Raw genomic sequence first — 11,862 nt, forward strand, 5'->3', positions numbered from 1 at the left:
ACCAAAACACTTCTAATATTAAGCACTGAGGTACATGTGAACTATACATACATTTAATTAAATTAAAAATAATACCCAATTTTTGGTGCATCAGAATGATGGTGGTCATGGTGGTGGTGGTGGGTTAAATCAAGGAATGTTTGCAAAGAGAACACTGTAAGAGTACTTTGTTCTATCACACAGTTCAAAACCAGACAGTCACAAATATGGCAGCTTGCTGAGCAGTTTTATACTATGACATTTATTGTTAGCATTTGTATGATTCTCATATACTCTGTGAATTTTTATCTTACAGTAATTTGGATTCATTTATTTTCCAGCCTGCATATTTCCAGTTCAGGGTCTCAGGTGGCCTGAACCTGTCTCATCAGCTCGGGGCACAAGGCAGGAACCCATCCTGGATAGGACACCATCGCAGGACATGCTCACACACACCCACAATCAAACAGAGGTGTGGAGACACACCAGTTCGCTTGATGTGTACATCTTTGGGAATGTGGAGAAAACTGGAATAACCAGAGAAAACCCACGCAGATGGGTTTTCTGCATGGAAGAAACATGCCAAGACCACAGGGACCGGGAATCGATTTTTTTTTTTCTTATCAATGTTATAACACAATGGCATGGAATGAAAAAATGCTCTTTGAGAATTTGCTGCACATAATATTTCATGCATCTCAGGGGCAGCTTGACAAAGGTAGAGAATCTTACCCACCCTATGATGAGATGCTGAAGTGCCTGTCAAGTACAGGTACTGTTGGGGATGGTGAAAACCACGTTTGTGGGTGACCTGAGGTCAGCTCCCAGAAGAAGACATTTTAATATTGTTCCATAGGGCAACTGAGAAGCTGGGTTAGGCTTTGGCATAACGTGCTGCATGGTTTCTTTAGATGAGATGCTTTTCCTAGTGCTGTTGGAATCTTGAAGATGTAGCTAACTGCATCAGATCCCTGATTCCCCAGTTCTTTCCTCAGTTGGAGCAAAAATGGCGATGGGAGAGGTCAGGTGCCATCCTCTATCAGGACTTCCTCCGTACTGACACCTGGGAGAGCCATGCTTCGGTTAGAGACCTCCCAGCTCCCTTCACTCAGAAGGAAGCAGTTATCACTTCACTGACACCATCCACAAAGTGAGAGGCCAGATGTAGAAACTGGCTGGCTTAGACTGTTAGCCTCTTCAGCTTGAGCCAGTTAGGGAAGAAGATAGACTCTGTGACCCCAGAGGAGAGAGCCTCAATCTTGGGGCATACATTTTTTTTTTTTTGAGTTGGAGTCTCACTCAGTCACCCAGACTGGAGTGCAGTGGTCGCTCCCGGCCACCACAGCCTCGACCTGCTGAGCTCTGGCGATCATTCCGCCTCAGCCTTCCAAGTAGCTGGAACTATGGGCATGGGCTACCACGCCCGGCTAATTTTTTTTGATTTATTGTAGAGATGATGTCTTGCCAAGTTACCCAGGCAGGTCTCGAACCTGCGGGCTCAGGCAGTTCACTCACCTCGGCCTCCCAAAGTGCGGGATTACAGGCTGAGCCACCAAGCCTGGGCGGGGCATACATTTTAAGATAATTAAAAAATCACCTTACTGTTTACAGCTAAAATGATCCTTACTGTAACTTGTCCCTGAAAGAGTTAACTGTTTAGGAGCAATTATGTTATATAAGATGATTTTATGGGCAAATATATGTAAATTTAAATGTGTATGAGACAGTCCATATTGATAGACCATTTTTTAATTAGTTTGTGTCAAATAATTCTTGGTATACATACAAAATACATTTTAAAGATTCAGCTTCTCTGCTTTTAACACATCATTTTCCACCAACATTGAATCAAAACATGCTCCATGTCCTACCTGCCAGCGGGGACTGTGGGGATCCTCACCCCAGTATGGGGACTCCCTCTGGGAGGGCAAAGCACCTGAGTGCTTGGGCTTGGCCCAGCAGAGTGGTTCCAACCCTGTATTCACTAGACATTCTGTCCTCATTAGACCTGTGCTCTCTTATGTGCTGGGCCACACTCCCAATCAATTAAGTCTCAGATGGCGGGGAGCGATGGGGAAGGGACATAAGCACACTGGTGGCAACATGGAGAACCATGTGAGAACCACTGTAATGAAGACAAAGCCTTTGCCATCCAGTGAAAAGTTGGACTTTGGCATTTGAAACAGAAATATTTCATGTCCCCTTCTGGTTCCCTGGCAGTTAAAGAAGGTAATTTATATACCTCTAGTATCCATTTCTTACAGTCTTTCAGATGTAAAATCAGGAATAGAGGAAGACATGAACTAACTTGACTCCAGTCAATCTATGGACTGGAATTGGTAGAATTTCTACCCTGTATTCTCCTCTAAAACTACATACCTCCCTCCCCAAACATAGCCCTACTCACCACTGTTAACTGTCCATTTTTATCTTTATAGATTTGTTCTTCTGGTCCAGTGTTGAAAACGATTGTACCTTCTTTTCCGGGACTAATATAAAACTGTAAACTTAAAATACACAAAGTGACAAATTACTGTCATATCCCATTTTCTCCCCTCAGCCTTTGGTTTGCAGAAGAAATTCACTGATGAAGCTTGACTGATTTCTAGATAAAATTCCTGTTTTAGTACAGTGTTTTATTGCATACTTAAGCAACCAAAGGAAGAAAGTCATTTCTACAGCTGGGCAATTACATGCGTCTGTAGCTATTGTGAAATCGACTTAGCACATTCAACTCTTCAAAGAGCCCCTCTGATATCTGTGGAACCACCTGTGCACATCACCCTGGAACTCTTACAGAGGCTGGGTATTCTTTCAGAGGGACAGCAAAACAAGCTACAACACTCTCAAAGCTCATCTGTCTCTTACTATTCCACCTATGAATTTGCTCATCTGGTTGAAAAACTTGGAATAGCACAAGTACAAGGGAAAAGAAACCACTCTCCAGGATAGCCTGCCTTCACGGGACTTGGAAGCTGCATGATTCAGTCTGAAGGAAAGGACGGAGCGTGGGCCTTGGGAGTCGCACACTATTGTCGCTTGGCTGTGTGACTTCTGGCATGCTGGTTAGCTTCCTTGTGCTCTACTTGCCTCGCCCAAGAAATAGAAAAGGTGGCACCAACTCTGAACTACTTTAGAGTTGTTGAGAGAATTAATTATTATTGTTTTTCTACAGATAGGATCTCACTACATTGCCCAGGCTGGGTTTGAACTCCTGGCCTCAAGCTGTCCTCCTGCCTCAGCCTTCTAAAGTGCTAGGATTACAAGCGTGAGCCACCACATCTGGCCAAGAGTATTATATTCTTATGTGCTAAATATTTTTCTTTTACATCCTAAAGAAATTTTTTCCTAATCAATCTGTAAGCAACCTGCAAAGCTATAACTCAAACTTTAACTGCCCTCACAGGTACTGAAGCAAAGGTGTGGCTGTGACCTCTGGCCCAGAGGTTCACCGTCTACATGGTGACAGCTTTCCTCAAGAACATAAACACCTCCTTTGAAAATTATATGAGGAAAACACTGGCTTACACCTGTAATCCTAGTGCTTTGGAAGGCTGAGGCAAGAAGATCACTCAAGGCCAGGAGTTTGAGAATAGCATGTGCAACACAGTGAGACTCCATCTCTACAAAAAATAAATTTAAAAATTAGCTGGGGGTGGTGGTACACACCTGTAGTCCCAGCTACTTGAGAGGCTGAGGCGGGAGGATCACTTGAACCCAAGAGTTCGAGGCTGCAGTGAGTTATGATTGTGCCACTGAACTCCAACCTGGGCAATAGAACAAGACACTGTCTCCACTACAAAGAAAAACTATGGGAAGACTATTGCTTCCTGAGGTCACTGAGAAGTCACTGACTTATTCACGTGTCTGGAGCCCAAGACCCTAGGGGAGAAGATGGGAAATAGTTCTTCATGGAGGATAGCAAGGGTGCACCACTAGAGAACTGTTCCCACCCCAGCTGGTAGATGGTGGAAGGAGGAGGCAGCATGGGTGAAGGGATGAACACCTGCTTCTTCCTTGACCAGTTCACAGACATTTAGCATTGACGAGGAAGCCACCTACCTTTCTTGGACAACATTCACAATGTTCTCCTTCTTAACTAGCATGACGAGCTTAGTAACTGCTTCAAATATATGCTCACACTGTAAAATGGTATCCCCCTGCAGTGGAGAGGAGACAGATGTGGTTTTACTATCAATGATTTAAAGGAAACACACCCAAATGCTGAGATTCCATGGTTTTCAGCTTTACATTTTAGTAGCGTATTGTGTCTTAGCAGAGACTGGTGGCCATCAATTACCTTTTGCTTATTGTCCTCTGGCAAAACATGAATGACCAAGACTCCGTCACTCAGACTGCTGGTGGAGACACCTTAAGACAGATCCAGAGTTAGGGTCCAGAAGCTGGACAGCTTGGCATTAATACAGAAGAAGAGACCCACCCAGGGACTACCTAGCCCCATGCTTTATTCTCCTGCTGGGCCCTGTGGGATAATGGGCACACTTCAGAAATCAGCCTGCTACTGGGCTGTGATCTGAATAAAAATCAGGCCATCGCAGAAGGCAACTATCGTCCAAACTGGATACTTGAGTAAAGTGGTGCTTTTGATATTTATGCCGGGATCAGAGACACAGGTCAGGCTAGGCCACTCTGCTCTTTCTTTTTTCTTTTTTTGAACAGGATCTTGCTTCTGTCACCCAGGCTGGAGTGCAGTGGCACAATCATAACAGCCTCTAACCTCTGAGCTCAAGCAATCCTCCCACCTCAGCCTCCCAAGTAGGTGGGACAACGGGCGCGAGCCATGGTCCCCAGCTACTGTGGGCTTTATGGGCACCGAACACATGTATCTCACATTTGAGGGCTTCATTACTGGTATTTCCAGTAGTCGAGTGAACTTGGAATTGTCTTAAGATTGCCCACTTCTTACCTTTGAGTGCTGAGTACTCTATTTTCTGCTTGATTTTGGCAAGTTCTACCACGTAAGCTGCTTTCTGAGTAAGGATGAGTTGTCGCTGCCGCGGTTTGAAGCCTTTCCTGTCATATTTAATGACTGGGGTACCATACTGCAAAGAGGTCACCATCACCACGAGGGGAAGTTATTTCACGGGGGAGGCGGGCCAGAGTACTGAGTTTCTTGCTGCTCAGACTCCGGTGAAGTTATCCCAAGCACTCAGCAAGGTCCAAACATATCATGTATAAACAGGGTGATTTTTCTGAGCCCTGGCTCCCTGCATGGTAGATTTCAATCCCCAGCTCTGCCTGCCTGGGTTGCCCAATAAGGATGTCAAGGCCATGGCCACCTGCCACGGGGTCTGCTCTGAAAAACCCTCACAGCCAGGGGGGTGACCCAATACAGTCACACTGGCTTCTGTTCTTCAGAACCAAAAGGGTGGCACACACGACAAACATGGGTGTCCGCTGGCTGCTCCATGCCAGGCCTCAAAATCCTCTGAGCACACCCGTCCTCTCAGCAGCCCCATCTCCATGGTCACAGGAGATTGAAGGACCCTCCGAGGGCTTAGAGACCTGTCTGGGATCTCTCAGCTGATAGGGTAAGACGTCAGCATCAGCCCCCATGCCCTGTGCCGCCCCCCAGGCGCTGTGAAGCTCGTGGCTACCTTTCACTCAGGACAGGAAAACAGGCCAGGAGTTCTAGCGCAACAGAAAGGACCCTAAGAACAGCAAGCAACAAATAAATCTAATGTTCTGTGTCCCTCATCATCTTAGTTAGCACCCAGAGTGTCCTTGAGGTTGGGAGCCCCGCCCACCCAGCTACACGCCTGCATTTTAAAAAGCGCTTTCAGACACTCCCTATGGAGAAAGCAGACCTGTTCTCAGGCTTAATGGGGGAGTCCTGTTGCAGGCTGAGGACAGACGTGGCCTTACCTGGATTTTCTCATTGCTAATTAGCTGAAGCACTTTGGGGTTAATGTCTCCTTCATCTACGGAGGGAACCAGAACACCATGAATCATCACTAAATCCCAACCCTGTGGAAAAGTCACTGGTATCTGCTGGTTTTATGTTCTTCTGTGCTGAGATCTCAGCGGGGGAAACAGCTGTCAGGAAATGCTACTCAGTAGGACATCTTCCTTTGACTTTTTTTTTTTTTTGAGTTGGAGTCTCACTCGGTCGCCCAGACTGGAGTGCAGTGGCCGCTCCCGGCCATTGCAGCCTCAACCTGCTGGGCTCTGGCGATCCTTCCGCCTCAGCCTTCCAAGTAGCTGGAATTACAGGCATGCGCTACCACGCCCGGCTGATTTTTTGATTTATTGTAGAGATGAGGTCTCGCTGCCCAGGCGGGTCTCGAACCCACAGGCTCAGGCAATCCACTCACCTCAGCCTCCCAAAGGCGCGGGATTACAGGCTGAGCCACCGAGCCTGGCTCTTCTTTGACATTTTTTTAGAATCTGCAATGGTACGTAGATGGGAACTTGTACTTACCTATTCGACTGTTGGCAAACGCCTGATTTAAACTTTCTGCATAGCCTTCTTTCTTTCCCTTGAATATCTCACTTGTAACCACCTTTTGCTGCATCTGGTAATACATAATTGAAAGTATGAAAATGGGAACCTTGGGTAGCCCTTTGGGACAGAGGAGCTTAAGACTCATGACAGCACACACTTCCCTGGATACGTCGTGGGAGCTATGTTGCCTGAGAGCACCGAAGTCAGAACACATTCCTGGTTTGGCCACAAAGCCCTAAAAATCCTACTGGTAGAGACAGGTTGACTACCGCTAGCCCTCTCTCGTACTAGCTTCCTCTTTTTAGGACTTCAGAGAGCAGTTTGTTTATTTCCTCTAGATCAGAGATCATAAACTACAGCTCATGAGCCAGCTCCTGGCTGCTGCCTGTTTTTGTAAATAAAGTTTTATCAGCACACAGCCATGCCGTTCATTCACATATTGTCTATGGCTGCTGTCCTGGCAGCAGTGAGCATATGGCCCACAAAGCCTAAAGTATTTCCTCTCTGGTCCTTTATAAAGACCTGCAGATGAGCAGCAACAAACCCGGGCCTCCAGCAGAAAGGGGCCTGTGTTCTTTGCGGCACAGAGACCATCTGAATTGTGTTCCCATGGTGACAATGCGAGCCACCAGCTGGCATTCACTGAGGGTTTTGGGCTAAGAGGTCTACATAAAGTTATCCTCAACACATTGAGGCATGGGACTAGCATTTCATCCAGCTTATAGGTGAAATGGTGGGTGAGGACTCTGACACTAGCAGTCTAATTGCAGGACTAGCACTCATCCCCGCCACCCTCCTGCCCCTGCAGACATACGCCCCTACCAGTGCTTTCTGCTCCGCTGTGACACCTTGGCAGTACTTCCGAACCAGGTTCCTCATGCACATCTTCCTGAGCAGATCCGAGGCCTGTGGAGAACACACCTCCTGTGTATCTGCCCCATGCACGCCCTGTCTCAGGCTGTGGCAACTGAAACAGAAGCTTTAAATTCAGCTGAGTTTAAAGTACAGCACTGATGTTTGATCGTCAACGAAAGCAGCTAACCTTCCCATCTTGCCCCAGTTTCACTATTGCTTAACTAGTGGTTCTCAAACTCGGAGAGGTTGATGAATCACCCAGGGAGTTGGTTACAAATGAGATTCCTAAAGGTCTGACTCCGTGGATCCAGAGTGGAGCCCAGGAGTCTTGCGGTAGCCCACTCTATGTAACAGACACTCAGGTCATCTACAAGAAACACTGTTCTGAGAAGGCTACGTCATGGATAGAAACCATTCAAGAGTGCTCTGTCTAAACACTTCCTCACCAGCTTCATGAGGCTAGGAAGGATATTGCAAATTCTGAGGAGTCCAATTTCTTGGGTCAAGTCCTTGCGAAGAAGTAAACTAAGGCAGCCCTTTCAAGCCAGAGGGAAGCCACACAAAGGAATGACAAGAGTGCGCTCCATCAGTGCCTGTGTTACTCACAACATCAGTGTCCCAGATTAGTCCTTACGTTTTCCAGGATGCCAGGAGGCCTCAGCCAGCTCCCGTCCAAGACATTCTTTGGAACATGATACCGAAGATTCAGGACGTAATTCTTCCGCACAAACACTATAAACTCCTCGTTGTCAGGACAAAGAGGTTTGTTGCGATTGATGAATCCTTTGATGAACCTAAAGAGGAAAAGTGTTATGTTGGCTTTCTGGCCCATGTCCTCACTGAGATTCACATCCTCTTCCCCATTTGTTTGACTTAAAAGAGGCCGCAGTGGGCTGGGCTCGGTGGCTCAGCCTGTAATCCGGCGCTTTGGGAGGCCGAGGTGAGTGGATTGCCTGAGCCCGCGGGTTTGAGACCCGTCTGGGCAACTGGGTGAGACCTCATCTCCACAATAAATAAAAAAATTAGCCGGGTGTGGTAGCGCGCACCTGTAGTTCCCGCTACTTGGAAGGCTGAGGCGGAAGGATCGCTGGAGCCCAGCAGGTCGAGGCTGCAATGGCCGGGAGCGTGCCACTGCCCTCCAGTCTGGGCGACAGAGTGAGACTCCAACTCAACAACAAAAAAAGGAGGCCGCAGTGGTAGAGGTTGTTTAAATGATCGCATAGGCCAGAAACCAGTCATGTATCCCACAGGCCAGATCTGCCCCAAAGATGTGTTCTGTTTCACCCACACTGCTTTTTTGTTTTGAGTAGCTTGAATGAGTGGCTGATTTAAAAACAAGCTGGGGCTAGGTGTGGTGGTTTGGGCCTGTAGTCCCAGCTACTTAGGAGGCTGAGGCGGGAGGATCACTTGAGGCCAGGAGCCTAGCCCGAGCCACATAATGAGACCCTGTCTCTGCAAAAATAAATAAATAAATAAATAAATAAAATTGTTTGAAATTGAGAGACATTACAAAAAAGCCAGATTTCAGCTTTCCTTGCAAATTCAAGCAATCTGGCAGCGTTTCCCCATGGCAGCAGTCAACTAGAAGTGGTCCAGTTTGCTGCAGTCCCTACCATACCCTATTGTCCTATCCCAACTCCTGAGACTCACTCATTTTACCTGCCTGGTATCAGAAGGCATTTGGCTTTGTGACTTTTGAGCGAGGCTCAGAGAAATGACAACTGTATTGAGTTGTAATCACCATCAAATTCGGAAGCTTGGAGCAAAGGGATGGGCTTGAATTCCTAACGGTCTCCTGAAGGCAAGACCTCTCTGCACAAATCCAAAAATCACACAAAAAATCGACTATATCCATGACCATCCTCCGCAGTGCCCAGGTGTGTAATGACCTCTCCTCCCTGTGGTGCTCGAGAACTTACTTTCTGATCACCTGCACAGCCCACTTTCTCCTTTGGATCTCCTTCCGAGCCAGGGCTCCACGCCAGTGGGCTTCCAATTTGATGGCTGAAAGAGTTCACTGCTGGCATTAGAAGGCGAGCACAGTCATAGATAAATATAACAGGCTTTCCCAGAAAGTTGTGTCCACTCAGTGAACATCTGGACGCCCACCATGGCAACCTGCTAGCCCCAGAGTTGAATGTCATCTGTGCTTACGTGGGGGTGCTCAAACAACAACTGAACCAGGGAGACACAAGAACAGAGGGTACTGTGGGAAGCTTTCAGATCCCCAAAATTACATGAGGGGGTCAGAGTTTACCAGTCTTTCTCGGGGATAGGAATGGCACTTGGGATGGTATAGATTAGTCTTACCATGTGTTTAGCTTGCCTCACTCAGTGTGTACTTTGATTTAGTTGTCTACATTTAAAAATTAGGATACACACACAAACTGGGACACACAAAAATTAGATTCTAGCTTCTCCCAACTTTTAAATGCTCTTTGGATTTTTTCAGTTATTCAAATTATTTAAATGCTTTTTAAAAAAAAATTCCTCAGAGCAGCATTGTTTATATTACAAAAACAGGCAGCCGGAAACAACCCAAGTATCCCTCAACAGAACATTGAAGGTGTAGTATACTTATATAGTTCAGTGGGCCGGCAAACTACAGCCTGCAGGCTTGCTGCCTGTTTATATAAATAAAGTTTTATTGCAACACGACCATGCACATTTAGTTACATATTATCTAAAGTTACTTTCCTGCTACCATGGCAGACTTGAGTGGCTGTGACAGGAACCATAGCACACACAAGTCTAAAATGTGCCCTGATATGATGGAACATCAGCAGCTATGAACATGAATAAATCCAGACACAACCCCTTGCCGGATTTCAAAAACAATTTAGAGGGCAAAAATGCTGTCCAAAGGCCAGATGTGGGCTATGCCCCAAATCCTTGTGCTTTGGGAGGCTAAGGGAGGAAGATCACTTGAGGCCAGGAGTTAAGACACCACCCAACCTGAGCAGCATAATGAGATTCTGTCTCTACAAAAGATGAAAAAAGAAAAAATTAGCTGAGTGTAGGGGTATGCCCCTGTAGTTCCAGCTATTCGGGAGGCTGAGATGGGAGGTCTGCTTGAGCCAGGAGTTTAATACTACAGTGAGCTATAATCACATCACGGCACTCCAGCCTGGGTAACAGAGCAAGACCCTGTCTCTAAAATGAATAAATAAAAATGTTTAAAAATTAAGACTTAAAATGTTGCCCAAAACACCAACAGTATACTTTTATTAACTTTAAAACATGCCCAACTATAAATATATTACTAAGACATGCATCCATGGATGGTTAAACTATAAAGAAAAACAAGGGGCCAGGCACACAATTTAGAGTGTAAAAATGTTGCCAAAAGGCCAGGTGTAGATTGTGCCTGGAGCACCGTGGGAGGCTGAAGCAGGAGAATTGCTTGAGCCCAGGAGTTTGAGACCAGCCTGGGCAAGATAGTGAGACCTCATCTGTACAAAAAAAAATCAAAAGATAAGCCAAGTGTGGTGGTGCACACCTGTAGTCCCAGCTACTCAAGAGGCTGAAGCAGAAGGATCACCTGAGCCCAGGAGGTCAAGGCTGCGGTGAACTGTGACCATGTCAATGTACTCCAGCCCAGATGACAGGGTGAGACCCTGACTCAATAAATAAATAAATATAAAATACATAAAATGTTAAAACTTGGTTTAAAAAGAAAAACAAAGGAACGATCAATGCAAAATTCAAGAGAGTGTTATTTCCCAGAAACATGTGTGGGGTGGGCATTGTTGGAGAATGTGATTGGGGACGGACAAGAACTAGGGGCTTCAAGGGTACTTGTGGTATGTGAAATCTTTCTCAAAAAATTATTCGTTAAAGGTGCACAAGTTGTGAATCAGATCAAACACACCCATGGAACAAACACAGGCCCCTATGTTATCATCTCTAGTTAACAGGGTGAAGACGAGAAGAGGCCCTAGAACCTGACCGCAAAGCAGCCCCATGCCAAGGTTTCAAGGGCAGACTTAGAGAGAACTAGAAGATGAGCCTGTGCCCTGGGGGCCAAGAGGGTAAGAAGGAAAGGGTTCATCTCAGGACCCTGACCAACTAGGAGGTTCCGGGGTCATTCTTACCTGCTTGTCTTTTCCTCACATATTTTCTTCTTCCCAGGCAGCCTTTGTATGTGGCTTGGATTCTTGCAACTTAAAATAAGACAAAAGTTTTGGTGAAATGGTTCTTCATTTGTGCACCTTTGTGGTTGTCACCTCAGGGGGAGGGATGTCAGACGCGGGTCTCAAAGGCAACCTGGGAAGCTAAGTCTGCATCACTGAGATGCGAGGTGCCCACTTGGCAGGTTACCTTAAGCCTGGCTCCCAGACGCTGCCTGGTAATGGGAATTACTCTTTCCTTCCCCCCAGGGCAAGGAACGAAGGTGCTAAGAGTGCCCCAGTTCCACGCTGGGCATTAGGACCTGCCCCCCCCCCCGCCCAGTGCTAGGCCCCTGGCAATGCAGCTGTTGAGGAGTCTGAACTCAGGCCTAAGTGACCACAAAGCACACACTGGCCCTTGGCTCCTCCATCCTCTGTCCACCCCTCCCCACA

The 11,862-nt window shown here is 46.6% G+C and overlaps 1 protein-coding gene across 1 annotated transcript in view; it reads right to left on the bottom strand.

The window, feature by feature from the left end:
• Window positions 1-920: 920 nt before the first annotated feature.
• The window catches only part of MYO1H (myosin IH), a 24,142-nt gene continuing 13,200 nt past the window's right edge, over window positions 921-11,862 (bottom strand). The window contains exons 7-17 of the mRNA XM_008072432.2: window positions 11,395-11,463; window positions 9,220-9,304; window positions 7,935-8,094; window positions 7,268-7,351; window positions 6,422-6,515; window positions 5,866-5,921; window positions 4,907-5,042; window positions 4,280-4,350; window positions 4,042-4,139; window positions 2,387-2,486; window positions 921-1,042 (exon numbers count right to left, since the gene is read on the bottom strand). Coding sequence (XP_008070623.2) covers window positions 1,019-1,042; window positions 2,387-2,486; window positions 4,042-4,139; window positions 4,280-4,350; window positions 4,907-5,042; window positions 5,866-5,921; window positions 6,422-6,515; window positions 7,268-7,351; window positions 7,935-8,094; window positions 9,220-9,304; window positions 11,395-11,463 — 977 coding nt within the window. The 3' untranslated portion in view covers window positions 921-1,018. The remainder of the gene's footprint in view (window positions 1,043-2,386; window positions 2,487-4,041; window positions 4,140-4,279; window positions 4,351-4,906; window positions 5,043-5,865; window positions 5,922-6,421; window positions 6,516-7,267; window positions 7,352-7,934; window positions 8,095-9,219; window positions 9,305-11,394; window positions 11,464-11,862) is intronic.

Source organism: Carlito syrichta, unplaced genomic scaffold, assembly GCF_000164805.1.
Source record: "Carlito syrichta isolate Samal-C Ts95f unplaced genomic scaffold, Tarsius_syrichta-2.0.1 Scaffold315168, whole genome shotgun sequence".
NCBI classification, from domain to species: Eukaryota; Metazoa; Chordata; class Mammalia; order Primates; family Tarsiidae; genus Carlito; species Carlito syrichta.